The sequence below is a fragment of the Pocillopora damicornis genome, chromosome 6, assembly GCF_964200805.1.
Source record: "Pocillopora damicornis chromosome 6, jaPocDami1.2, whole genome shotgun sequence".
Lineage (NCBI taxonomy): Eukaryota > Metazoa > Cnidaria > Anthozoa > Scleractinia > Pocilloporidae > Pocillopora > Pocillopora damicornis.
Window position 1 is genome coordinate 1,606,257 of NC_142675.1, and position 27,733 is coordinate 1,633,989.

At 37.2% G+C, this 27,733-nt stretch overlaps 5 protein-coding genes across 7 annotated transcripts; 3 read left to right on the forward strand and 2 right to left on the reverse strand.

Annotated features, from left to right (window-relative positions):
* Nucleotide 1: 1 nt before the first annotated feature.
* LOC113679434 (PI-PLC X domain-containing protein 3) lies at nt 2-2,769 on the reverse strand. Its single transcript, XM_027196426.2, has one exon. It carries the CDS (start codon nt 2,585-2,587, stop codon nt 1,583-1,585), a length of 1,005 nt encoding a protein of 334 aa, XP_027052227.2. The 5' UTR covers nt 2,588-2,769; the 3' UTR covers nt 2-1,582.
* Nucleotides 2,770-3,145: 376 nt separating this feature from the next.
* Nucleotides 3,146-8,416, forward strand: LOC113679329 (uncharacterized). The gene is made up of 5 exons (XM_027196318.2): nt 3,146-3,781; nt 4,208-4,319; nt 5,572-5,611; nt 5,795-5,924; nt 6,312-8,416. Exons 1-5 carry the CDS (start codon nt 3,452-3,454, stop codon nt 6,831-6,833), a joined length of 1,134 nt encoding a protein of 377 aa, XP_027052119.2. The 5' UTR covers nt 3,146-3,451; the 3' UTR covers nt 6,834-8,416.
* Nucleotides 8,417-9,563: 1,147 nt separating this feature from the next.
* LOC113677962 (C-type lectin domain family 4 member E) lies at nt 9,564-10,842 on the reverse strand. Its single transcript, XM_027194860.2, has 2 exons — nt 10,507-10,842; nt 9,564-10,176 (listed from the first exon to the last, which is right to left on the reverse strand). Exons 1-2 carry the CDS (start codon nt 10,840-10,842, stop codon nt 9,745-9,747), a joined length of 768 nt encoding a protein of 255 aa, XP_027050661.2. The 3' UTR covers nt 9,564-9,744.
* Nucleotides 10,843-13,330: 2,488 nt separating this feature from the next.
* On the forward strand, nt 13,331-23,547 carry LOC113681105 (DNA excision repair protein ERCC-5 homolog). Of its 3 annotated transcripts, none has more exons than XM_089209573.1 (13): nt 13,331-14,064; nt 14,758-14,933; nt 15,466-15,581; nt 16,145-16,246; nt 17,100-17,244; nt 17,538-17,645; nt 18,478-18,691; nt 19,664-19,732; nt 20,312-20,387; nt 20,686-20,752; nt 20,929-21,052; nt 21,544-21,629; nt 22,595-23,547. In XM_089209573.1, exons 1-13 carry the CDS (start codon nt 13,977-13,979, stop codon nt 22,901-22,903), a joined length of 1,680 nt encoding a protein of 559 aa, XP_089065699.1. In that variant the 5' UTR covers nt 13,331-13,976; the 3' UTR covers nt 22,904-23,547. The 3 variants fall into 3 exon arrangements, with proteins under 3 accessions (XP_089065699.1, XP_089065702.1, XP_089065701.1); XM_089209576.1 differs by having other exon boundaries at nt 23,286-23,418; XM_089209575.1 differs by having other exon boundaries at nt 13,476-14,064; nt 17,163-17,244.
* A 1,490-nt stretch (nt 23,548-25,037) lies between these two features.
* LOC113677662 (C-type lectin domain family 4 member M) lies at nt 25,038-27,235 on the forward strand. The gene is made up of 2 exons (XM_027194534.2): nt 25,038-25,795; nt 26,682-27,235. Exons 1-2 carry the CDS (start codon nt 25,427-25,429, stop codon nt 27,093-27,095), a joined length of 783 nt encoding a protein of 260 aa, XP_027050335.2. The 5' UTR covers nt 25,038-25,426; the 3' UTR covers nt 27,096-27,235.
* Nucleotides 27,236-27,733: the final 498 nt, after the last annotated feature.

Consider the following 27,733-nt stretch of genomic DNA (forward strand, 5'->3'; position numbering starts at 1 on the left):
GTTGGTTGGTAATGATTTTTTATTTTTTAATAATATTTCATTGATACATATTTTAATTTTCACATAGACATCATGGATGATGCTGAAAAATAAACCTGTTTAGCTTATGATTTCACGCAAAAGAGGTTAAAATGGAAAAAAAAACAAAAAACACTTGAATATTGCAATGCTTTGCTGTTTAAAATGTACTCTCCCAGGAATGTTTAAATCCAGAACAAGGATCTCCTAATAATGAGCTCTTTTGAACTTGACAAAATTGAATTTTTTTATATTTAATTGTGTTAAATCTCTTTCATGAAAAACTTATTCAATCAGCAAAGACAATAAGAATAACTTTCTTCCAGCGTATGTCTAGTAACAAGCATTAGATATGATCTCCCTAAATTTATCTTGACTAGAGCATGCTCTTAAAAGAAGCAATTCTCTTGGTCAAGATATTGGCCACTGAATATATAAACACTCTGATATTAAAGTGACAAAACATGGCCTTTCAAGGTTAACTTCCCAGAACGCCAGGTCATGATTCAACTCAAAGGGTTAAGTTAACTCTTTCACTCACATGATCTCATTAGTAATTCTCCCTACTGACTGCTATATAATTGTTGATTTTGGTTTTAAATAATTTGGTAATGGATCAACTGAGAATCCCTTAATTTAATTTAATTTCTGTATTCACATTACTTTTCTGCTTGATATTGTATTGATATTGTGATGAGAAATTCTGTCTTGGTCACCTATGGCTGTTTCAGGGTTAACTGATGAATCAGTCTATCTGTGTTGATTTTTCACTGACCAAAATTAACCCAAGCCATATCTCTGCTATCTCTAGGCCAACATATAATTTTTAAGGCTGAATTTATGTTTGTATATTACAGAAAGATACCTCACAGACTTTTTATAGTCTCACTTAGATGTGAATTTGTCGTAGCTGTGGAATATTTCACCACTGATAACCAAAGTATATTTCAGCAATCTCTCCGCCAAGATATTATGTCTGTTTATTACAGATAGATGCCCTACAGACCTTCCTTGGCTTTACCAAGAGGTCAAGAGCAAGTTCATAGTAGCTGTCATCTTTTTTACCAGACAATGACATTTTTTTTTTTTGGAGAGGAAATAATCATTCCTTACCAACACATCTTGACATTGCTCCAACACAATCTCCTCTCCTATAAACTTTCCTTGAAACACTGAGATTTTGGGCAAATTGCACTTATTTACAGTATCAATTTTACTCAGATTAGTTCTAGCTTGTTTCTTATACTTTTAAAGAGTGTTTCTCGCAAAGCTGTAACAAAGCAAGGTTTATGGTAAGGCATCAGGCATAAGCTGCACTGTGATCAATGTTTTTAGTCCAAAGGCCTGAAACTCATGCCCAAACCTGGTGTGAGCAAAGCATCAGTCAGCCATTTAATTTGCTGACTCATTGCAGGACATCAAGAAAGTTAGAGGCACAGCTGAAATTAAGGATGGTTGATATCCACACAAATCACTTTTTTCAGATAGCCCTTTTCAACAGCCTTGTCTTTAGTAACAAAAATTTAGGCTTCACTTTTATATAGTCTGTCAATATATTAGCAGGTCAGAAAAAATAATTCAGGCTGATAACAGTTGGGATAAAATCGCCAAATTCAACGAAGTCAGCGATGATAATATTAAACTTGTGACACTTGGTGCCACAAAGGGCCTTCAGCCACCCGGTCACATAGCAGTTGCATCTTGAAGCCAAAACATCTTTTAAAGTGCTTGTCATGTTTTGAAACACAGTTGAAGTTCGTGGCGTGAGGATAGCTTGTGTTACTTGTAAAGCATCTTCCGAAAAACTGGACGCTTCTGACTGTTTGTTGAGGAATTCCAACAGCAGTTTCTTATCCGCTGTGTTCGGCCACGGGGAGCAGATTAGATGGGGTGGCCAGAAACAGGGGTAAGTATCAACCACATCATAGTCGTGATAAATAATGATGACCTTCTCTTCGTTTCCCCACATCTCTTGAAGGGTGACATTTGGGCCATCTGCGCCAGGAGCGCGGAAAATCTCGCTGAACGAAGCAAGCAGAGTATCTGCGAGTGTTTCATGAGCAGCTTGATCCATTTTGTAGAAATGATTGAAGTCTAAAATGACAATTTCTTTCGGATAATTCGCCACAAATCGGTTCACTTCGTCCAAGACTTGATCAATCGTCCAACCAAACAAACCGTGTACAACACGTATCTTTTTATCTTCGGCTCTGTACGCGACACGGAGATCCAGATAGCGAATGCCCGACAGTAGCTGCTCGTAAATTGTCATTGACTGTGTGACGGACCAACTGTGGATCACAGACTTTGCTACTTTCCCAAAAATACTCCCGAGCGTGTGAATGGCAGATGATTCATCGGGACCAATCTCCATGTTTTGATCCAGAAAAAACGTTCCCGAATCATGAGATCCTGGGATCACTAAATCTTTCAGTGGACTTAGTTGCTTTTCATTTGGCAAATTTTCCATCCATCGAGAATAATCGTTGTCTTCCAGAGCTTTTATGTTAAGAACTTCAAACTCGTCGCCTAAATTTTGCGCCATAATTTTCTGCCTGTGCAAAGCCATTCTGTAGGGAGGGGTAAGGAAGCAGTTATTGTTGTGGAACTCAGTCCTCTTTCAATTCCGTCAGTTAAAGAATAATTACATAAAAAAGAGTATTTTAATTGAGATCTCAATATAACATTTTTCATGGGATGGATCCAGCGAATTTACTTTTGTTGAAAAAAAAAAAAACAAAAACATTCGTTAACTTCAAGTTGCTTCTCCGTGCAGCCCAATATTTGCGAGAGAAAACATTACGTCATTCGAAAGCCAAAAATTAAATAATATCACGTAATCAGGTAATGGCTTAAAACGGAAAATTACTATAACTTTAAGCGTTAATTTGCGAAGCAAATGATTTCTGAAACGGAAAAAGAAAATTTCTCACTTGCGCAGCGGTGCAGACTTGCTGAAGATATAAACATTGAGGTGTCGCTTTAAGACAGATGTTTTCTATTTAAGACATCTCGGACATAGAATGCCATGTCTTACCGAAACTGAAATGCAATTTACATCCACAGGTGCGTTTCCTCTTATAGAACCTGACGGCTGATTAAAACACTATTCTCGATTCAATAAAGTAATTTAAAAGTGTAAAGGAAGACATGGAGCGACGGAATAGAGGAATAACTATGAAAAAATGACAAAATATTCCAAAACTCTGGACAATACACCCAGCCATTACCTAAGGGTGTCCAAAAGTTGCAGTTTAATGCAAAATTCTTTGAATATTAATGTTATAATGAAATCTTTTGACTGTCAAGACTGCTAAGTGACATAGCCTTATCTATGCTTTCAGATTTATTATTAATTCAAGGCAAACAGGGCGTGCGTGGAAACTAAACATTGCCACACTAGAATTGAAGTGAGCTGAATTTGTGCTCAAAAATGGATTTTAAAGAAGCGCTTTTCATGATGCTGCAAGCAACATTCGTTTTTGTTACTGAAGGAAACTTAGTAGCTCGTTCGTCGTATTTTCAGACAAGGGAGAATAAGCAGCTTCTAGGGTATGCTTTCAAACGGTTCAACTCTGCTAGTGTGTTGTCGTGCGGTCAAGAATGTTTGAGATCTCCGTCCTGTTCATCCACAAACTTCAAGTTTTTCTCCAAGAAGGAAGAAGAAGGAACTTGTGAGCTGAACAAACACGACGTCACTGCTGTACACGAGAGCAACAACTTTGACTATCAGGAAGGAGCGATATTTTCTATTTTCCTAAAGGTAAACAGTAGAAAATTATACAAATTATTACATATCACGCAAGAGCAACTAAGAAACACCGAAGTGAACATTTCCCGGCAGATTCGACACAGTGGAGGAAAGGGTTGCGTTATATCGCATTGTATTAAATTTCAAAGGAATCCAAGAATTTATATCGAATTGTGACGAATATGGTTAGAAATATCTGAGACAGAACAATTTGGCTTGTCTTCGATAATGCCAGCAGCAGCAGCAAATAAAAAAATTAAAATCTTTTGAATTAATTTTTATGTTTAAATCCATTTTTTTTATCGCTATGTCTATCTGGTAGTGGCTTACATCGCGGCCGTCAATATTTCATACAAACAGACAAAATTCTCATTTCGCTTATTTCTTTTTATGACCGCAGTATATGCGATACGTATCCCAACGTTTTTCATTTTTTAGGGATGTTTGCTCGCCAGCTGCCTTAATGGAGGATCGTGTTTGCCTGACAAAGAAAAACGAACTTTTTCCTGCTCGTGCAAACTGCCTTGGACCGGGGACAGATGCGAAAGTGGTAGGTGATTCAAAGCATTTTGACTTCCACGAAAGAATCGGAACAGTAACCTGAAAATAAGAGCTCACTTATAAAATAAATTGCAAAATTAGTTCTGATGAATAATAAGTAGATGACGGACCTTAGCTAATTCAAACAACCAGATTTTTTTTTTTTTTTTTTTTAGTTAAAACTAATTCCTACCCCCTCCCTTAACACACACGCACACACAAATCGTTAACCACCAGCCGTTTTTCTCACCGACCGTTTCAAATTGCTTACTACGGGACGTAATAAAAAGTATTAAAACCGTAAATACAAAGAGAAAAAGATGAGTAGTTTTTTTAAGGGATTTAAATCTCACGGTATATAAGATTCGAAGGACCGTTGTTAATAAATAAATTAAAACAGTGCTCATATCCAAATATTTCCTTCAACCAATATAGGCCTTCTAAAGAAAGCATTGGTTTCTTTTCTCTGTACATATAAGTAAATTGAAAACAAAGTATTATCATAATACTGATTATGAACAATTAAAAATTGTCCAAAACTCACATAACTCACTTTCAACGGATCGATAAGGCGACAAAATCCAAGGCCTCATTTCTTTAATAACGTCAGATTTTTGTTTTGGGAATTATGTTTTTCATGTTTGATACCATGAAGGCTTATAATTTTAGCTTCGTGCGCTCGAACGTGTCTTTTCGATACATAGCAACAAGGAAGCAAAAGTCGTCAATCAAGTATCTCAGCTGAAGAAATGTCTTTGGTGGAAGTAGCCGATTTGGTTTAGTGAGGGTTGAAAATATTGGCAGTATGATAGAATGATTCTGAACAGTGAAACACTAATTTATTTATATTCCTTATTGGCTCAGCACGCAAGCTGTTAAAACATTGAATGGCCGGCTTTGTAGCTTCTTCAGCCTGGAGTGAATTGGCACCTGTCAATAGAAAATGGCCTCAGCGGCGTTTTTCTTATTGGCTTTGTTGGAGGTCGCCTCACCCTCCCAACCCTCAGTGCAATGTAAAGTTTTCTCTGTGCTTAGCAATACAATTTGAGGATAGTTGGAGAAGTGGTAGGGGAAATTTGACTGGAAGGTTTTGAAATAAACGGGAATAATCATCAGCGATCTGAGTGCTTTTGCCACGCTTTTGCCGCTGACTAACGATAGTTAGACATCGCATAATTTGTAAAGATTTAGAATTTGTGACACGGCATGTTGTTTAACTGAGTTGTGATAACATTTACGATCAGATAACTTTTTCCTTTCAGAACTACTGACGTCTTGCAAGGAAATACATAACAAGAAATTGTAAGTGACAATTACTGGTGCATCTAAAACATTGTTTGGTAGCTGATTCAGTAGCTGGGCGGAGTGCACTGTGACTAGGAACGGTTGTATCTTCAGTAAATTGATTAAAACTCGATTCAGGTTAATCTCTGTATTTTTCCTGTTTGGATTTATTTGTTGTTTGTTTGTTTGTTTTTTTATCAGGTCCTCATCAAACAAAGCCCACTTACTGAAGGTAGAATCAGCAGAGGTTGCTGTGTACTGTCACATGACTAACCTTGGTGCATGCGGTGGAGGCGGATGGACGCTGGTTATGAAAATGAATGGCACACAGGTATGAAAATGTTTCTTTAGGCGACTGATCACTCAGTAAGCCTGTTTGTCAATCTGTCTGTAGTCCCTCTTTCAGCGGCTAACCAGCCAGTCGGTTTGTCAGTCGGTTAGGCTATTCGCCTTTCTATCTCTTGTGTGTCTGATGGCCTGTCTTTCTGTGTTCTCTGTCACGGCCCTTCAGTAAGTCAATCACTCAAAAGTTATATAGGCAGTAACTTGGTATAATTCAGTCGATAAGAAAAGGTGTTGGAGATTTTAAGTGTACAAAATACTGGTTGAAAACAAGGACACCGAACAAACCAAGACTGTGTTTCGTTAGCTGTTCTTTGTTGTAATGGTTTTCAAGCTTTTTCCATTTTGGTTATTTGTTTTTGAATTACCCTTGCAGAGCACGTTTCGTTACAGTTCTGATCTCTGGAGCAACAATGAAACCTTCAATCTAGAAGGAGGAAAGACTGGGTTTGACTTACATGAGACTAAATTACCAACCTACTGGGGTACACCCTTCACCAAGATCTGTCTCGGTATGAAGATCGGACATCAAATCAACTTCACCGTTATCAATAAGCAAGCTAGCTCTCTGCACTCACTGATCGCTGATGGAAAGCACCGTAACACTTCACTAGGTCGTGACACGTGGAAGGAGCTGATTGGTTCTCAAGCTTTCTTGCAACCCAATTGCAACAAAGAAGGGTTTAACGTTGTGACCGAAAATATCGACACAAAGTGGCCAAAGGTGAGGATTGGTATCCTCAGCAACAACGAAGATAACTGTTCCTCTTGTGATTCTAGGATCGGCTTTGGAGCAGAGTCGTCGATGGACGTAAGAAGTAATTCTTGTGGAAATGAAGCTTTTATATCTTTCGGAGATACACACATTAAGGCGATGGGATACATCTTAGTCCAATAAGAAAACGAAATGGTACCAAAAATCCAAGATTTATCTCTGACGTTTTTAAGGTCAGGCGCCAGTTCCGAGAGGAAATTTGTTCGGCAGGGCATCGAAAACATGGGAAAGGCAATAAAGAAATGTGACAGACAAAATTTGTAGACAAAAAGATTTTATTAGCTTAACTTTCTTGAGAGTGGCGAGATTTTAGAAGCCATTGCCCTCAAACTCCGAGCCGTAAACTCTGGAACATATTTATGCCCAAGTTAAATAATAATTAGTTAGTTGGTTGGTCAGTCGATTTAATTTAATTTAAATTTTAAGACTGCACGCACAAAATGATAGAGCCAAATTGTAATTAGTGTACGATGGATCGAATCGTACCAATGATAGGAACTGTCCACCTTTCCCATTATCTTGTGCACGAAATGGCTGAATTCTTGAAACATAATGTTACCACGTATCATCAATGCATCGTCAAGGATGGATTTCAACTGCAACAATAATACAACTATGTTAAAAAAATTATCAAATACTTGTGAAAAAATACTTCGTCTCGGCTAAGAGACATGCAAACTCGAAATGCATGTCGCTCAAACTTAAACTGTCGGCTGGTTGGTTCTCTATCGCAGAAGGAGTCTCAACCGCATGTTCACGAGTTACAACTTAAACAACAAAAGTTGTCAAATACTTGTGCAAAGATACTGTTCATGGCTGGCGTGACTACGTTAATAAGAGTAACAATTACATGAATCTGATCTTAAGTGACAGCGAGAAAGTCGTTTCCTCTTCGTCAGCAAAATGGTTGTTTTCGTTAATAGACATGCTATGTTTGTTTAATTAGTTCGCAGGTTCCTTCGTCTCTCCTTGTAGAGGACAACATGTTGTTGATGGAAATACACCAGGTGTTTCTCAGACATTGCTGACCGTACTATAACAAACTGGGTGAATCAAACTGTTTGACGGCGTATCCCATCAACCTCTAAGGTTTCAAATAAAAGAAAAAAGAGTAATTTTGGGGTTGTCTTTGGCAGAAAACGTGCCGTAGTTCTCAAGAGAAATAACAGCAAAATTTCCTTTTACGCAGCCATACCTGCCTTTAGTTCAAGTTAACTGTAACATTGTACTGAATATGATTCCGTTGTTAAAGAACCTTTGAAAGTGTTCATCCTATCTTTCAATTAAGTGCGAATGGTTTGAATTAACAAAATGTTTTCCTTCCGGATCTGGCTTCAGTTGCCAGACAAACATTTTGACGGAGGGAAACTCGGCAGGAAATGAAGAATGCTGGGAAGAGTTTCGCTTCGCGTAGCTTATTAAAGATTGAGTTGATGCACATAATAGTTTTAACACGTATAGCGTGACATTGAGAAAATGTAGACGGTTTGACTCTTCTGGTTTGCCATCAAGCAGTGAGAAATTTCTTAGAAATAGATGGCATTCTGCACAAGTTTTAAGCTGGACTCCAAGAAAGATGTCAAAGGGACTTTGTGATAAACACACACGTAATTCCTACTGTTAAGGAAAATATTAACTCTGCTTATATGAAGGATGTTTACTTTGCTAATGCTGCTAAAGGTAATAAAATTTTTTTTTCACTTAAAGGTTAAGCTTTCACTAATTCAGTTCTTACATCGATAGAATTTTTGATCAATTGGTTCCTTCGTTTCTCTAATAACAGTTATCCCTTCGGTGAGGGTCTCGATGGGGTTAACCGTAAAAACTGACAAATTTTATCAAATATTCGTGAAAAAAGTTCACCGTAAAAAAATTTAAGGTAATAAAATGGAATGACATTACCCATAAGCCGTAAAAGCCATCACCTCGTTGAGAACCTCTTCGGTATTCTCCAGTTCCCCAAAAAATTGGACGATTAAAACAAGATTTAATTTAGGAGCGTCAAATTTCTCTTATCATCTCATAAGAAGCCTATCGGTAGTTGTTTGTTTATTTCAGTTTGTGTAATGTATATGTTCTACTAAGTGTTTTCCGCGAAAGCTCAAAGTATCAACCTTACGAAGTGATTAAGGAATTTTACCTTGTTATGTAGCAAAGGTTTATCCTGTAGGTGACGTAAGTAATTGACGTCAGGTTAATTTTTTGCTTATATTCCACTTATGCAGGTGGTTTCCTGCTTCAAGTTACGTGGTATGAAATGACCCCTAATTCTCTTTGCAGTGTTTCTAAAATTAAAAACGTAATACTGCCATTCCACTTATGCAGGTAGTTTCCTGCTTTCAAGATACGTTGTATGAAATGACCCCTAATTCTTTTCTCAGCGTTTTTAAAGGTACAAAAGTAATTCTGCCATTTAATAAATTTTAAGGTGAAAGCGTCAAGGTAATTAAATCGACCCAGTTTGTTTTGAAACTGCAGTTGATAGTGGCTGTCACAACCACTTCCTCCCGCCCACACCACACATCAATTGACACCGCCAGTTATTCTCTTACGGCTTTATCAGGGGGTGTTTCTTGTTTCTCTGACCGGCTTCTTTGAATCTGTCCTTTCCAAGAGGAATAAATAGTATTAAAATCGTACCTAAGGCGAGAAAACTTAATAATTTTTAGATGATTTAAATCTCAATGTACAAAAAAGTTCGCATGAACTTTGGTACTGAGTGGGTGGGAGGGGGGGTATTGTACTGCGTGGGGGGAGGGAGGGGGAGTATTGCAAGACTATCTGATTTCATCTAATGAGTTGATAATGTAGATTGACTATTTTAGAATGTTTCCAAAACTGATGTTTCAAACGTTAGGCCTTGGTAAGATTTCAGTGGCACTTAATTGAACATCTCACAAAAACCAACTAGGGCCCAGTCCATTCACTAGTGTTTCAAACACACACTAAATCGACCTTTTTTTGTCCTATGTTGACGCTTTTCACAAAAGTTAGACCTACATAACGTTTAGATGGAATTTATGGATGGGTTGATTTATAGTAAGCCTTTCTGGCAAAGAACAAAAGGGGCAGACTGTTGGAATTCACGAGCTAAATTACAGCTGATGTCATTCCACTTTCCCAATGGTGAGAGTTTTCCGGCATACATATTGGCACATTTCTCTTGACCACTGTTTGGTTCTCCTTTTGCCCATGCAGAAAACTGGCCTGTCACAGGGGTATCGTCAATCCAGTAGAACTCGTTGTCAGGTTTTCTGTAAAGTCCAATCCACACACCAAAGTGTTGCACTAATTCCTGATTTAGAATCAGATCGAGTATGAAGTTGTTGTCATCAGCAGATCTGATTACAGGCAGATCTCCCCCGTACCTCTTGCAAACCCTGCGGGCTTCAGTCCAATCTTGCGTTGGAGTGTCGAAAACAACGTAACATGATTGAGAGTGGAGAACCCATCCTTTCTGGCAAACCTGTTTTTATCAGTCGATGGAAAACGAGACATTTAGGTTAAAGTACTCCAGCAAATTATTTCCCGAAGTGTCCATAAAAATTTTCTTTGCGCATACACTCAGATATCATCCACAGACATTTCTTATCTGTGGCTTGTGGAAAAGTGTTACCTTCAAGAAACATATAATATTCAGGGTATCTTATATTCCGTCACTTGATGCCTCTCAATTGGTCACTGGCCGAGAATATTACATGATAAATTATAAATGATTACTAAACCCGATGATTATAAATGCAAAGTGAAAACTGGGTTCCACTTCTTGCTTAGAACAAGCAAAGTGAATACTAACATTTAGAAACCTTGAAAAAGTTGTTTCTTCTTGATCAGCAAAGTTGCTTCTTTCACTCACAACAGAGACGTCGTGCTTGTTCAGTTCACAAGTCCCTCCAATGCTTTTCTTCTTGGATGAAAACTTGAAGTTGGTGGAAGTACACCAGGTGTTACTCAGACATTTCTGACCGCACGATAACAAACTCGGTGAATCAAACCGTTTGATAACATATCCTATCAGCCTCTTGTTTTGAAAGGCTTCAAAATAAGAAAAATGAGAACTTCCAGACCCTTCGACAGAAAAACATGCTGTAGTTCCCATTAGTACCAACAAAACTGTTTTCTGTGCAGCCATAATGAACTGCCAGCTTCTAGTTGGAGGTCAGATGGTAGTTAGTCTTTTGAAGTTCTATAACATGGATTTGTATTGGCAGTCTTACAATTAAAAATTAATTGTTTAGGGTTAAAGGAACAATTCTTTTCTTTACGGACTTTGTTCAGGTCTTTGTTCCTTGATTTATGGTCAGCCTTTCTGAATAAATATTGAGCCTAGTGGGAACTTGGCAGAAGAAAGAAACCAAATGTTAAAAAAGAGTTTCGCGTAGCTAGACAAAGTGGTAATTCATGCGAAATTGAATTTAAAAAAATTATTTCATGGTAGATCACAATCTTTAGGTGGATCACCATTTAGTATTCATGCGACTGCTTCTCGTTGTAAATTTATAATATGACCAAGAGCAAACAACAAATGAACCCTTTAAAAATTAATTTCTAAACTAGTGTAAGTCATGAAAAACTTTAACCAAGATTTTCCGCAAACACGCAGTAAATATTAATATAAACATGTTAGCCGCTTGTATTTCATCAATTCATTCTGTGAGCTTCATTGTGGGCGTCAGCTAGGTGATAAGTCTAAATTATGCTCCAGCTTTTTTAAGTCAGTCAAACGTTTCGCCTCAAAGTAATATTACTGAAAAAGTTGACAGAAAATTAACAAATATTCACTTAGAAAAACATTTTCCAATATTTCAACTCCGCATGGGAAAACATTTCGCATTAAGACATAGATTTAGATACATATGTCACTGTAAAAAGGCAAAAAAAATCCTTCCTCCACGAATAGACTGGCTGGTTTTTATCAGGAAGCCTCACATTTCTTGTACCAGGACGGCTATACATGATTTTGACTGATTCCAGCTGCTCTCGGATGGTCAAGATTATGAGCTCGAGATTACTATCGCATGATAGGTACCGATCAATAAAAAATTGAGAGCGAATAATCTAGTTGTTATTGTTAAGTATATATTTAATACCTAAAAATTAACAACAAGATAGACATATGTTTCTATTTATTTCATTCACAACCTCACACTGCGAGACTACTTTCTCTACTTTACTCTACTAGTTACTCACTATTCTGCTATCGCGGAATACTTAGCGAATGGCGTGGCTAATCAGATTTTAGTACCACAGGCGGTCCAAGCTCCAGCTGTGAGACGATTATCTTGCGCAATAAGCGTCATGGGGCAAATTCAAGAGTTTGAGTGGTATTTACAATCGCTCTTAGGAATAAAAAAATACATTAAATTCTCAATGAAAATCCCTCACCTTACTTCCACAGTGCATCACTTGTCATCTGACTACTCCCTATGTTGAAAAGAACCCATTTTAGCGAGTTATCCATTTCTAGGTTTCATAAGACAGGTAGTGATTACTAATATTTCCATACAAACTCTTTCGTTTTCGTCATGACGCTTATTACGATGATCGTCTCACAACTGGAGCTTGAGCCGCCTGTGGTAGTAATTGGAATAGAACGCTGTTAGAGTTAGGGGGTTAGTTTCTAAAGAAACTGAGGTGCTGCGTCGGTGGGAGAGTATAGTAGGTAATTTAGTGTTAACAACTAAGTTGAAAACGTAAATTGGCCACCGTAAAGAATAAAAAAGCTGACGTTTCGAGCGTTAGCCCTTCGTCAAAGCGATTGGAGGAATTGTGGGTTGTGTGTGGGTTTCTATGTAGAAAGTGGAGCTACACTATTGGTGGGAGTATGGTGACGAGAAAACAAGAATAATTCAGTTGAATGAAAAGCGCTCGTTGATACCGTGGGGATTAACAGTGCCGATTTGGAAGATAAATTTTTGTTCTCGTGTTTTGCGGCTTTCCGAACTGCTTAGATGTGAGGAAAGGCCGCAAACTGCCATATGTTGTTTAGTATGATTAGGGAGATTTAAGTGTTTAGTGACTGGTTTGGATGCATCCTTGTCATTTCTTTCCACGTCGCGAAGTATAATTTATTGCAAGTTAAAATTATGCAGTAAATGACATTGGCGGAGGTACACGTAAAGTGATCAGTGATCTTAAGATGACTCACTGCCCGAACCCATGCGTAATCATGATGTTATTTCAAAAAACTTCTACAAAGACTTTTTTATTCAAAGAGTACTTTGATTTAAGTTATGTTAGAAATATTGCGATGAGAATTTTAATTTTTACTTTTACTTTTAATCTCAATTTCAAGATACGAATTTTTAACATGTTCTTCTATATATTTGTTTTATTATTGATGTAGTTTTTTCATCTACAAAATTTTCGGTCTTGAATATTCAGTTGTAAAGCGCCATGAGCATACGGATAATGCGCTAATATTCACTTTAATACGTTTTAAATCCTTATTATAATAATAATTATTATTATTATTATTATTATTATTATTATCATTATTATTATTATTATCATTATTATTATTATCATCATCATTAGTTCAGCGGTCATAGTGTGACTTGATAGATTTTTCATGTAATCTTTTCACGAAGATGCAATGCTGGGGACTGGGTATTAATAACAAGAATTGATACTACTCTGGTTAACAGATTTAATGAATGAAGATTTTAGATATATGAAAATTCACATATTTGCACTGCGGTGGAAAGATGAAATTTAGAGATCCTCGCAGCTAAGAACACTACTGAAACGAGAAGTTGTAAATAGGACCTGAAAACGATTTAATGAATGTAACCGAAGAAGTTACAACTCATAGACCCAACGTCTTTCTAGTGCCTTCATCAGGGTTGATCTAAACGCTGCAACAAGAAACTTTCCACAGCAAACAGGAAAGACAAGATGTGCTTACTAAGCGCCCAAGGAATCAACATTTTAAGTACGAGACCCTCTGAACAACAATGGCTAAAAGCAGCTATTAGGGATTATCAGGTTAATAGCTTGCCAAGAAGCGTGACAGTCATAGCAAGTAATTAACTTGTTAAATCGTGTTGTTTATTAACAAGGTCAGAGTACTTCTATTTCATTTCGCGTGAGCTTCCATCCTCGTGTACATTTTCGCGGTGCCATTACTTTAGCGCGATCAAACCGAGATCCCAAATCGCCTCAGGAGAAAACGTACCGAAACATCTATCGTAGTTCCATGAATAATTACTTTATGTTTGAATCCAGCGGCCACAAAATCGCGATCGGGGGCATCAGCGAATCGAGATGGGAGTGAAAGGATTGTGGGAATTAATAAAACCGGCAGGAAAGCCTGTTACAATAGAGACCCTTCAGAACAAGACTATCGGAGTTGGTATCCTTGCTGTCTTTAGATCACATTTAAGGCAAAATATATAAGCTTATGCACCTCTAGTTCTGTTACATTTTACCCTTTAATGTTATCTCACGTAGACTGATGTGAAAGTATTCACCAATCTTGAGTCTGCTTGGGTGTGAGCTACGATTAAGCCTATCCAGCTAAATGGAATTAAACTATGGGGTGAAAATCATTTATTTTATCAGTTTGTGATAAAATCAAGTATCAGAGCTGCAGAACTGTTTGAAAGCAATTGTGCATTCCGTTGAGTTTGGTTTCACATTTGAATCTTCAATCCAAGATAATTGTGGATGTTGATATATTACAAGTGCGGTTCAGTTTTCCAGACAACGATGTTTCAAGAAATTGAAAATATTTTCAGCCAATCATTGCATATAAAAAACACCAAGAGATGACCTTTTTTAGTTTGTCTCACAATGGAGTCACTTTGGATGCTGATCGCAACATTTCGACAGCAATACTGCTAGTCTTCATCAGGCAATGAGGTCGATTGTATAAATGTCGCTATTTGCAGTTAGGTACATAAAAGACACTATTTACATAACGACTATCTTAGTCTATGATATACCGCGAATTATTATGTGATATATCTTGATCATCAAATACTTGACTAGATTTTTCAGTTGTCTTGATGTCAAAGTCTTTTATAACCTTGATCCTAATGAACAGATGTTAGTTTGCTGCTGAATCAGTCTGTTAAGGGAATGCAGGGCAGGCATGGTAATCCTTTGGCCACAGCACACCTGGCAGGATTGTTTTCCTCAACCTGCAAGCTGCTGTCTCATAGAATAAAACCAATATTTGTATTTGATGGTGCAGCCCCAGAACTCAAGGATAAGACTCTGGTAATGAATCAGTAAACAGTAAACAATAGAACATGTAAATCAGTCAAATGTGAACCACCTTCAAGATGGTGATAAATGTGCCAAACACCTTGGAATCATGAATCTTATGGACACCAACTATTCCTTACAGTAACTTTTTGCTAAAATCGGTGAAATAGCCAGTATGCCCTTGAATAACATGATATTTAAAGGTTTTAGCCCCTAAGATCCAATTTATAATTTTCCATCATTCATAAGTGTATACATAGCTTAAGTGAACTTTTTTTTTTTAAAGATTTTTGGTGTAAATTTGTTTTTCCTATGAAGTTGCATGTAATATTTATATTGCAGATAACCTTATCAATTCTCATGACTAGTTTGCCCGTGAGGTATTGATGTCGTAGAAAGACTTAAAAACTTGTGGGAGTGTGGGCATAAAGAGTGTGGTTTTGTATTGCTAGCAAAGGCAATGGAATAACAAGTTATAAATTTTTTCAATCTTTGAAACAATAATAATGATAAATTTGATATATTTTGTCATTTTCTTTAACAGGCTGCAAGAAGAGATCAAAGGTTTAAGGCTGTGCATAAGTCTAAGAGTGCTGCAGAGAAAATGTTGAAAAATAAATTGCGTTGTGAAGATATCAAAAAAGTCATTAAACAAGAAAGGTATCTCTACCTGTATAAATTGAACAAAAAGTTTAGTATTAATTTTGGAATCTTGTAATTTTACCAGCTGTTGGAATAGTTTGGGCAAAAATTTGTTCCAAAAGCCAGCCTGAAAACAGTTGATGTATAATTATGTAAAACTTGTAATTTTGAAATTTCATTATTTGTTTATCAAGAAAATGAATTTTATCTTTTCCCAGGTCAGATTTCCCTTTGTTAAAGTTTGTTTTTCACATCTTGTTCTCTTTTGCTGGCAGTGCAAGTCAGGCAAACAATTCAATCTATAGTTGGTTTGAAGTTAACCCTTTAACTCCCAAGATCTGATTGTAAATTGTCCCCTCTAGATACTAAACATTTCCTTGTAAGTTAGTTACAAGAATTTGGTGTTAGATCACAATAATAAGTTTGAGCATTCTCCTAACCTGTTTGCAAGATTAAGTACGGCTATTACTGGTATAGGGAGAAGTTACATGTTGATTGACTATGAGGTCAAAGAGTTAATAAGTTATCTAAGATTTTAGGATTTTGTTGGTGAAAGTGCATTATAGTGAATGTTTTTTTAGTACAAGTACAGTTCTGGCCAGTGTAAACCTGATAAAACAGGATGCATTTGAACCAAAACATACTCCACTGCCTTCAGATACACTGGTATCATGTATTAAGAGGTGAGAGTTTGTAAGTATGAAAATTGACTTTATTGAGCAAAAACTGTTGGTAAACTTTTCAGCTGATTAAGTTTATGACTCACATTTGTAAATGAATAATGATATTCATGAAAAAATTACACGTGTCTGATTGGCTTTAAATGAGTGCCTTTTTCATGTAACACAAGTGCAAAGTTGTCACACAAGTGCAAATTACAAATAGCATGTGCCCACTACCAAAATTTTGTCTGTCTTGACTTTTGGTGATGTGTTTTTTATGTAAATTATTATCAAGCAACAACATGATTTTGAGTGCTATTTGGTGTTAATAACCACTCTTAAATTTTTCAGAGACTTCAAATTGCACTTGCCCTATGCACTCGGGCAATTTTGTTGTCTTTGAAAAATTTACTCATGCTTAGTAACATAAAATTGCACTCGAAAACATTTTGTTACCTTATATACAAACATAAGACTCTACTTGTAAATCTTTGCACTCAAATTAAGTGGAGCAGGTATACTGGTATTTCATTTTCTTAATGTGCACACTGATGACCTAGGTGTGGCCATTGAAGCCTTATAGAGGGGAATTATCCCAACTCATGTTAATGCTATTTCACAGAAAATTTTAGTGGAGCAATAATTGCTTAATTAATTATTGCCTTTACTTGTTAGCTGTGTGTTCATTGAAATATAAAACTCTTGGGAACTTTGGCAAACATTCAGGAAGCTGGAATTGCTAAAGGAAAATTTATCTTGCTCTCTAACTTCAAGCATGCTTCATATCTCAGTGAAGGCACTCTAAATGCAAAAAGGAAATAATTGTCAGTCAAGTTCATCCACTAACCAGTCTTGTGGCTTTTGTCCTGTTCAGGTCATTGCGAGGCAAGGTAAAGGCAAATACGAGTACTTCTTCCTCTCAGTTGTTTTCAAATAGTCACACTGTCGTGCCAGCTTTGGAGAAACATGATTCTTTGGAAGTATTGAAAATTGGAATGGATTGTCCTGTGGAACCTAAGGTGAGGTGGTCTATTCTTAAGGTGACATGGCATGTTTCTAAGGAAATATAGGAGGTATCACACTATCACCACCATGACCGTTTATCCAATGTCATATATGAAATAAGTTGACTACTGCCCTCATAAAGTAAGATAACTTGTACAATACTCAACAGTTTCTATGAGACTTTCCCTTGCCCTGTGGCCAAAGCTTAGAATATATTGGTAATGGACTGATCGAAGAACATTGAAAACTAAGCTTTTTGACTATCTTCAGGATAGAAGGTAATAAAATGCATACTTAACACTTTTAGCAAGAGATAGATGGCATACGGGCAGAACAGAAGTCTCTTGCAGCAGAACTTGCCAGGCAGAATCGCCGGGCAGCTACAGTAACCCCTGAGATGTACATCGATTGTCAGGTACATGAAAGCATCATTAACATCTCCGTGTGCCATTAGTTTCAAAACAATGTCGTTGTGCTTATCATCCCTTCTTTTATTCTGTTCTCTCTCCTCCTTCTTCACGTGCATTTTTTCTCGCAGGTTACACCTTAACACAGCTATTACGTCCTCCCCTTCCCTCTTCGTGCCTTTTTAATCCAGTTCCCGCTCCTTTCCATTCCTCCTCTACAAATTCTTTCTTACCCTCCCTTTAATTCTCAGTTTCATGCTGTCCCTCCCCTCTTCGTGCCTCTTTTATCTTGTTTCCGCCCCTTTCCATCCCTCTTCTTCTGTTTCTTTCTTACCCTTCCTTTCATTCTCAGTTTTATACTGTACCTACTCCTCTTTTCGTTTCCCCATTTTGTACTCCGTCCATTTTCCCTTCAGTTGATAGATTGTGGAGAGACTTGCTTGTGCAGTAGCTCTGTTCTTCATTAGAATAAAGATGCAGAGTCTAGCGTTTACGAATAAATAGTGGAAATTTTTCTTGCGGCATGAAAACTAATGTTGTGGTAATTTAAAAAGCCCGAATAATTAGAGAGGTAACACGGTTGAATGTCGTGTTAAAGGCATCAAAAGCGCACTAACGCATCAATTGAAGAAGAGGCTATTACATTTCACTTCCTTAAGTGCTCTTTCTGATATGAGATGGCAGCTCATCATCTTATCTTCCATAGAAACCTCAGTTAATTGTAGTATTCCTGAATGCAAGAGATGAAGAATTTCTCCAGCTAGTGCAGTGTCGATTGCCAAGTAAACTTCAGTTCGTGCTGCAGGCAGTACATTAAATTACTTTTTTCTTTTACCTCAGGAACTACTACTGAAGTTTGGTGTTCCTTATGTGATAAGTCCGAGCGAAGCCGAAGCCCAGTGCGCCGCATTAGAACTAGCTGGTAAAACAGATGGAACTATTTCAAACGACAGTGATATATTCCTCTTTGGCAGTAAACGAGTATATAGAAATATCTTCGACACTAAAATGGAAGCAGAGGAATACACAAGTGATGCAGTGAAGAGAAAGCTACGTTAGTCTGAAGTTTGTCGATTACCGTCTGTATTTTTTAATTGAAATCTCTTTTTTGAAACGTTTATAGGAAATATAAAGCGGCAAAGTTATATTGGTGATAGCGCGCTTTTCGATTGATTGTTGTAACACCAAAACCAAAGTAATCACAACGGCCAATCAGAAGAAAGGGAAATATATTTAAGAGCCAATTAGAATTCAAAGTGAAAGCAACTAAACTGCCTAAAGCGCGGGAAAACGCAGACGACCAAGTCGTGATTTGGTTTTTTAGTTTTGCATCTGATTGGTTGAGAGAGTGGCGCCAGTTTTCTGGACCAATCATATAGCAAGCAAAGCAAAACTGATGTCATCACGAGTTAGTTTTGACACTCAGTTAAAAAGTGCTCCAACAAAAAAAAAGCGCGGGGAACTAACAGGAGAAAGTGCGGAAAAAAAAACGTCAGTATCCGGTGCCGAATGTTACGTGAAAAACGCGAGCCTGATTTAAACCTTGGGAGAATAACTTTCTAACGAGTGTGTGGATTATGAAAACTCATGAACTCATTAAAGATCCGCTCTAACGTGATGGCGTGCATCCTAAAGTACGGTTGTACAATCATAAAAAACCGGAGAAGTCGCCAAGGTCATTTTGAATACAGATAAATGTTACTTGGAGCCAGTGAGAGGTCAAATTAAAGACGACCGAGTAAACTCAAGTTGAAACAACGAGTGAACTTGTAGGATTGGTTATAGTTTTCCATTTGATTTCTTGAATAAGTGACACGAGTCGTCCTGGCCAATACTTTTGAACATGTTAGGTTAACACTGTTAGCTTGTTTTTAAGTCAGTTCCCAGTTTCAAGAAAAGAAAAGGTTCCACAATTTTAGTCGTTGAATTTAAAGCCAACCAGTGCGGCTAAAACCTCTGTATTTAACACATTTTCTTCTATCGTTTTCTTTCTCTTTTCACTTATTAATGTATAAGTTTTTATTAGTTCTAGACCGTTCGAGTCTTATCTGCCTCGCCTTCATCACCGGCAGCGACTACACTGATGGCTTAAAAGGTTAGAAGCCCATCGTATGACATGGATGTTATAATGGACAACCTCGATGATTTGAGTCGTACGAAGTTCATGATCGAACCGTAAAACATGTGTAGTTTATAAGTCGTAGAAAATAATGCAAATGGATAAAAATTAGGCAGTTTCGAGTCTTTGCCCATGATCATCGGTGTGGTGTTCTTGGTCAAGACACTTATTACATTTATTCCCACAAATTACCATTTCCATCCAGGAGTACAAATGGGTGACGTTGGATCGTCAGGGTGGGAAGGGAGGGTAAGACAGAGGCTCTTGTGAGAGCAAGCTCAGATTTCCCTTTTTAAGTGTCTTGGATGTTTATCATGACGGATAATGATTCTCGTCTTAAAAAATAAGAAGTCAGCTCGACTCAAATCGTCGGAGAAGTTATAAGCAGAATTTCCTACTCACGGAAGACTTCATTAAATGTGGGAGAGGAGCTTGTTCGAGGTCAGAGTATGTGCCCCAAAGAAATTTAAGATTTTCTTTTCTCGGTTAGAACAACACGTGACTTCAACTAACTAACTCAACTAACTAGTTGTTTTATGGATTTTTCTTTTGCAGGGTTTGGAGGAGTTAATGCCATGGAGATTCTTCACGAGTTTTCTATTAAAGATTTCGAGGGTCTTGAGCAGTTTAGGTAGGTTATTGTGGGATTGATGCTTGATTTGATAACTAGTTCGTTCAGTTTAATACCAAGTCAACACTACGGGGGATAGATGTAAAAATTAATTTTTATTACTACTGTAATGTCCTCTGTCCTCATTGATCGGGGTAAATTTGAATTTCAACCCACAGCGAAGCTTTTCGAGGTTCACATAGACAATCATATCTGATCATCATGAAATTTTTGGTCGTGATTTCGTCCTGATCATCGTAATCGTGTTATTTTGTGTTTGTGGGTAGCTAATGGCATTTTATCTGCGTCAATTCTTTAGATCCTGGCATGAAGAGGCCCAAAAAGGCACGAGGGATCCCCGCGAAGGCAGAATTAGGAAGCGTCTTGTAAGAAGCTCAATTTAACTAGCCCATATTGTGGACATTATTAGGGTAATTAACCAGTGAAACCTGGTCAAGTATCGTGCCAGTGAATATTTCGATGCTAACTTAGAACTAAAATAGATAATTCAAGTCCTATTGTGGGTTATCAATTGTTTCTCTCTGCCTTTTTTGTTTTGTAGAGAGGTGTGGTGCTGCCAAGTGACTTTCCATCTAAAGCAGTTTATGACGCTTATAGCAATCCGGCGGTAGAGAAACAAACAGGGGATTTTGAATGGAAACATCCAGACCTGGAGTTCCTTAAATCATATCCTTTCCAAGTTAACCTTATCAGTATGTTTGTATCTTTAAAGGCCTTACCTGAATCAGGAACATTCCATGCAACATGTCCTTTAAGGACAACATGCAACTGTTGCAAAATAAATTGTCATGCATAATTGTATTTTTTTCAAAATTTGAATTTCCTTTTCCAGGATGCATGGAGACTTGTCCTGTAATTAACTATTCTCTGTGTCGTGATATTGCCTAGATTCCGGCTAGCGGTTATCACGGTACTAGTACCTAGGGCCACCATATACAAAAATGGGCATCTAATAATTATTCATTGGTAGTGTGACTTTGTTTTTTTTTTAGTTAGTTCTGTTCTTTGTACTTTGTTATATACATATGTGCGTTTTCGTACGCTTCCTGTTCTTGAACGAGAACCACAACACTCGGTACTCTCGTTGTCCGCTTGCTTCGTAATATGTTGATAACACAAGGAGATAAGCATCACTAATAACTCCTTAACATTCTCACATTTGCTTTCAAAATCCTTGGCTGGACTGAAGCCAAGACAAACGAGGTTCTAAATCCTTTGATCAAGCGACTCAGTGAAAAAAAGGTAAGTTGGAGGCAGGCATGTTAGCCTTAAGCGAGAGTAATGGTAACTCTTGCTGCACACTGATTTCAAGACTTTACCCGACGAATTATGTGCTTTTGTAATCTTGTTTTTCTTTGCGCGACTTCTCGCTATTGCACGCGGGAACGAAGTCACGTCCCTGTTTCCGATTTCCTGAAAAGTGGTTGGCACCTAACTGAGTATGAAAGATTTAACTTGGTGTTTATTTTTCGTGAAGAAAGTGTTGATCGAAGTGCAAGATAAACCTGAAAAAAACCAAAAACTCCTAACCCTAACCCTAACCCATTAAATTAACAATTTCTACAGAGCTTAAATGAACTCTAATCTTAGGCCAGTGTTATCATGTTCTGAATAGCGCGGTCCTGCGGCGCCGCTGTTAAGTGGGCTAAAAGCTTTTCCAGGGAAAGGGTTCGTATTTTTTCGATCTGGAGACATTAGGCTGGCTGTTATCGTTATTTACTAATACCGCGTGATCGCGTTGATAACTAGATCCCGTTGAGCAAAAAGTTTTATCCAAACGTTTTTTGTCCTGAGCAATGTCGAGAAAGTTTCTCACGAACATTACGAAAAAATGTCTATTTACTTTAATAATTTTATCAAAAACAGTAACCTCGAGGTCCAATTTTTGTTTGAAATCTCGGTCTAACTTAAACTTTGCAGAGATAGTCAGAACTCTAACTGACAGGTGTTACTTCTTTTATATCCTCTTCATTCCTGAAAGCCTTTTCTTGTTCTCCTATCAGGTAGGGAGATACTCAATAAATATCGCAGCCGGAGGCTGAATGATGTGTATACAATATACGTTATAATCTACCATATTAGTTGATTCTTTTTCTATGTTTTACCTCTTTTGTGTATTTCAACTATTCTAGGCTATTATTTCAAAGATCCCGTGGCGTACAACATGTTTGCATATACCTAATAAGTTCATGTTGTTTTACTTCCAGACACAAATGAAGATCGATCAGTTTTTCAACCACGTAATGGTTTACTGTGACAACGTAAAAGTCAAGAGCAAACGTATTCAGCGAGTATTAAAACCACCTGGTAATCAGTTATCGAGTGGAAAAGGCGGCAAAAAAGACAAGAACAAAAACATAAAAAATCGAAATCCAAAAGCTGATAAAGTACCTCGTAAAATAACCAATGAAAAGCAGTTCAAAAACAAAAAGAGGCCATATTCAACAGAACTGAATAGAAATAAATTAAAAAGTGAAGCTGCTGTTATTCAATCGAAGGTACCAAAGAAGGAATGATGATGACGTGTGCGTTATATAAACCTACAGAATTCATTAACCAGCGAGAAAATTCCTCTCTCAGAGATGTAAAGCAAATACTAGATTAAAAGCTCTGTCTTTTTATGTATTTGTTAATTCAATTTTTTTTACTCCATACCCGTATTTTAACATATATGTGCAATAATTGGAATACAGGTTATAGGTTTTTTTATGAGAAAAAGTTAAGTCTTAATTCCAAGAAATTAGAGAGGAAGAAGGCAAATCCAGAGAATTAATGTTGTGCCCCTTAAAAGTTATCATGATAAAAAAATGTTTGCAAAATAAACTTGACCTATGCGCCTAATTACCCATTTATTGAATGCATTCTATCACCTATGAAGTATTTGTCTTTTTGATGCAGGCCTGACGACATTTGAACCAAAAATCTTAAAGGGAGAAGACATAAGTCCTGCGAAAAGAAAGAAAAAAGGAAAGTTTCATCTAGATTTTCTAGAAGGTCTTTTAAAGGCATGTTATTGCAATTGTCAGTGCCGTTTTACAGTAAGATTTAACTTAAGTTCTGACTTCAAGAAGATAGCTCCTCATCCGCGAGAGACTGGAAGAGCTTGTATCTGATTTATTTGTCAGTTGCTATTAACCAATAAATAAGTGCTATCTTAGAATTGATGTGTTGTTAATAAGACCTTACATTATTAGAACTCTTTTAACCCTGAGACTGAAAGTGTTGTGAAAGAATTTGTGGAGAAGTATCGACTGTTGAGGCAAAGGACAATTTGGAAGGAACTACCAAGGACAAGGCAGGGCCTTACCACCGCCGTCTACACGAAGTAACAAGATTCCGCCAAAGTGGACTTGTTGGCGGGATTACGGAACGAACAAAAGCTTTCCAACATTTTGACCTGCTAAGTCGTTGAAAAGGATTGTTTCAATGTTGAGCACAGGCAAACAGAAGTTTGTCTGCAGAAGAGTTGTAAATTATTTAAACACCCTTCAAACAAAGGCTGAAAGTCACTTGAAAGATCTTGGAATTATTTCATTCCAGGATTGAGAAAAAGGAGTCCTTGTTGTGTCAATTTTCGACTTAATTTTCGAGTTTACGATATATATGCCTTTTTAGCCCAAAATAGGGTCGGAAAGTAATAATTAACTCGTCAAGTTAATTATCAACAGTCATTTAATTGACAACTGACAAATGGCCTAAAATTTAACTGAGAACTGATAAATGACCGGAATTTTAACTGACAACTGATATTTGTACCCCCCATGCAGACCCTCTAACAAACGCCGTTCGGCATTTTGCAGATCAAACTCGTGGGGTAAACATATGTATATTAAAAAGGAAATTTAATTAAATATATAGTTGATTCTTTTTTCATTTCACTCTGTTTTTGTTAGAATAATCAGTTCTAAATGCAGTTTCTAGAGATTTAGATTTTTCTTTTTGGCGGTTTCTCGACTTTTAGAGTTCTTTGCTCATGGCAAAAAGGTTGTTAATTAATATGTCTTGTAGATGAAGTGATCATGCCTCAGGCTGTGATCTTACTGGTGATAAATACGTCTGTTTCTATCTTTGGTAAATTTGAGGACATTGGACGGTTCTAATTCATTTTTCGGTAGAACCGTAAGAAAAAAATAAGTCCGTCAACCCTAGCGTTTGAAATCTTTCTGACTGCTTTCTGTACCAGTTGGGAATTCTCTTGTTCCAAAAAATTGAATAGAGCTTCTTAGTAATATGACTTGACTAATGACGAACGGCAGCAGGAACCAGCTTTTCTTTGACAGAAAATCTTAAATGAGTGGCGTTGCCATAAAAAATTTAATTTGCTTAAAACACATACCTCTCGAGATTTAACTAGTACCTTATAAAGCTGAAACATTCATTTTGGCACGTTTTATTTTTTTTGCCGTATAATTGAATACAGGATGAACTGAAAAATCTCTGTGTGTTATCTGAAAATTAAAGATTGATCTTGGGAATACTAAGTCGGAGGTATATAAATTTTGGTGGAAAATTTGGGCTTTTTTTCAATTTGTAGACATCAAAGATCTTATCTCAAAATTTCCTATTGGTTCCGCCGGAGAGAGAGAGCTTGCGACTATTTGAACGTGATAACGTTTAACGCCGTATGTTCATTGCCTTTCCTGAGTGATTGTCATGGTCATTGTCTTTTTCAGTAATTATCATTATTTTATGGCGTTTTTTCCATACGGAGCCTATCCGGCCCATGATATCTATTTAGTTTTAGTCATTGTTATTGTCATTCTCTTTATCAATTTTCGATCGCGTTTTTCCAATTCGGGTCTTTGGCGAGCTATTCTCAGCCAGATCCAAAGTTGTTGGCCGAATTACGTATTTGGTGAGGCTTCGGCAGTTGAGTATTAATTTGTTTGTAATGTGATGGTTTTTGAACAAAGAAAACTTTTAAGGCATTTGTCAAAAGTTAATCAGATGTCAAAAATATGTAGTCGAATTACGATTTAGCAGATACTGCTCACGTCCTCTTCAAATAGACCGCGAACATTTGCATTAGGGTATCACAAATGGCATTAAAGGGAACAGCATTTTTATTTTTGCTGGTTCAAACATCGGCAACCATCTCGGACACGGAAAGAGACTATAATCTCTTGGCCACGGACAATAACTCAGAATTTTCGCGTTTCAATCACTTCAAACCGTGGGATAACAGACAGCTTTTGGGATACGTCGTCAAACAGTTCAATTCTCCCAGTTTGTTATCGTGCGCTCAGCAGTGCCTTTTGACCGCCTGGTGTACTTCCACAAACTTCAAGTTGTTTTCCAAGAAGGACAGCAAAGGAACTTGTGAGCTGAACAAGCACGACATCTCTGTTGTTAACGAAAACGTCAATTTTGCTGAGCAGAGGGGAGTCATTTTCTCATTGCTTCTAAAGGTGATTTAATGAGGTGTTGGTTTAATCATCTTTAATTCTTTTATCAGGATTTAAATAAATTTTTTAACAAGCTAGTAACGTGGACTCACACAATTCCGTTTCTTTAACAATTCTGAGTAGATTTCTCGTTCTATCTTCTCTTCTTCGTGCAGAGAAACTGGACGGCGTAAGTTCTTCAATTAACGGGTGACATTGTCGTTTCCTCAAGATACATAACATCAAAAACAAAGAAAAACAAGCGACAAACTAAAAGCAATAAAGCGAAACCAGAAATTTTCAGCAAGGTTTTGTCCAGGCTCTTAAGCACTATGACCGTGTGATTGATTTTTCTTTCGTAATCGACCTTAGCAGATTGTTCAATACAGGGTATTTGTTCAGTTGTCTCTTATTAAATATACCCAAGTTTAAAGCTGAGTGTTGTGTGAACATCGACCATACTGCATTACCCAAACTCACTTGCTATAAACTCACATTACTGTGGTGAGAAATATGTTAAAAATCTATTGTACCAGGTTGTAACAAATATTTTAACCTAAGTGTTCAAACGGCTGAAAGCAGGTAGTAAAAAATGTAGTTTCTTTTTCTGTTTGCAGCCAGTTTTCAATATTTGATCTGCATAACGTCATTTATGGCCTGTATGCGATTTTTGATTTCGAAAATTACCCATTGATGGGATCATTTGACCCATCGGTGGAAATAACATTTCCCCTCCGCTTCTTTGAATCATAATTATGGCAAAATTATTTGTTATTAAAACTGGTATATCACTCGAATATAGTTTGTTTAGATCATTAGCTGTCACGTACAACCCCTTCATGTTCATTGTTATGATAATATTTTGGAAATGACATGATCTGATTTTTTGTCAACTTCTACTGACCAATAGGATTGCCCGCAAGGTTGGTTTCGTCATGAGAATTCATGCTACCTTATTCATAACACTCCCACTCCAAGATGGAACGATACACTCACGTTTTGTCAAAATCACCGGGCACATCCGCCGATAATCAAATCTGCCGATGAGAACGACTTCATATTTCGCCTTATAATGAGCCAACCAAACGGGAGAGATCTTAGTGCATGGATTGGACTGAACAGAAAAATGGACGATAAGTTTTACTGGATGGACGGTACTCCGTTAGCGGGCCGGTTCTCAGCATGGGCGCAGGGAGAACCAAACTACCTTCACGAAAAATGTGTTTTTATATTCAGAAAAAAGTGGTACGACTGTCCCTGTCCTTTTGATGGTTCACCTCCGTTTCCAGCCCCAGTTGTTCTGTGCCAAAAAAGTATTTTCTGACTGTTGGATTCCTTAATAGTTCACCTCAGTTTATCCAATGTTCACGTTATGTTCCGGAAGTTAAAGTTTGTACGCCGCTATGAGTTATGCTGTAATCGTTTCATAATGGCCTCTCGTATGATTAAAGACTTCTAAGTTTATCAGTTCCATCGTTCATCAATCTTGTTCATCGTTTGTCGGCATTAGAAAGAGACATCACAGTCTAACATATTCTGTGTTCAATGAAAACCTGCTCACATTAAGTTCGATTTAAAAGTTCACTTGCATGAACGGCATATCACAAAATTGAGAACTCGTCTATTTAAGGTGAAAAATATTGAAAGATATAGCAAAGCTTATATTTAGATTAATTATGCTAAACAAACAAAAAAATTGACTGTCCTACTGGAAGAGCATAATTATTATTTTGTGTTACCGTTGATGAAGCAGCTCAGGAAAATGGCCTGCATTGACATAGGAGTCTAAAAAATCTTGGCTATGACCGCTGGAAAATGTCATTGTAGACTCAATTGATTGAGATTTGAAAAAGCATTTTCGTGGGTTAAAATGAAACCTTCTGGGGACAAATGCCATTGTTTAATCACACCAAGTGGCACTTCTGTAAGTTTTTGTTTCTTCAGACAGCGCCTGAATGCCTA

Excerpts from the sequence above, each read along its gene's own strand:
- LOC113679434 (XM_027196426.2), bottom strand. The coding sequence starts at position 2,587 with ATGGCTTTGCACAGGCAGAAAATTATGGCGCAAAATTTAGGCGACGAG.
- LOC113679329 (XM_027196318.2), top strand. The coding sequence starts at position 3,452 with ATGGATTTTAAAGAAGCGCTTTTCATGATGCTGCAAGCAACATTCGTT. Across the intron at positions 3,782-4,207 it reads TATTTTCTATTTTCCTAAAG|GGATGTTTGCTCGCCAGCTG; the intron begins GTAAACAGTAGA and ends TTCATTTTTTAG. Across the intron at positions 4,320-5,571 it reads CGGGGACAGATGCGAAAGTG|AACTACTGACGTCTTGCAAG; the intron begins GTAGGTGATTCA and ends TTTTCCTTTCAG.
- LOC113677962 (XM_027194860.2), bottom strand. The coding sequence starts at position 10,842 with ATGGCTGCACAGAAAACAGTTTTGTTGGTACTAATGGGAACTACAGCA. Across the intron at positions 10,177-10,506 it reads CTTTTTCAAGGTTTCTAAAT|GTTTGCCAGAAAGGATGGGT; the intron begins GTTAGTATTCAC and ends TGATAAAAACAG.
- LOC113681105 (XM_089209573.1), top strand. The coding sequence starts at position 13,977 with ATGGGAGTGAAAGGATTGTGGGAATTAATAAAACCGGCAGGAAAGCCT. Across the intron at positions 14,065-14,757 it reads GAACAAGACTATCGGAGTTG|ATGTTAGTTTGCTGCTGAAT; the intron begins GTATCCTTGCTG and ends CCTAATGAACAG. Across the intron at positions 14,934-15,465 it reads AACTCAAGGATAAGACTCTG|GCTGCAAGAAGAGATCAAAG; the intron begins GTAATGAATCAG and ends TTTCTTTAACAG.
- LOC113677662 (XM_027194534.2), top strand. The coding sequence starts at position 25,427 with ATGGCATTAAAGGGAACAGCATTTTTATTTTTGCTGGTTCAAACATCG. Across the intron at positions 25,796-26,681 it reads TTTTCTCATTGCTTCTAAAG|GATTGCCCGCAAGGTTGGTT; the intron begins GTGATTTAATGA and ends ACTGACCAATAG.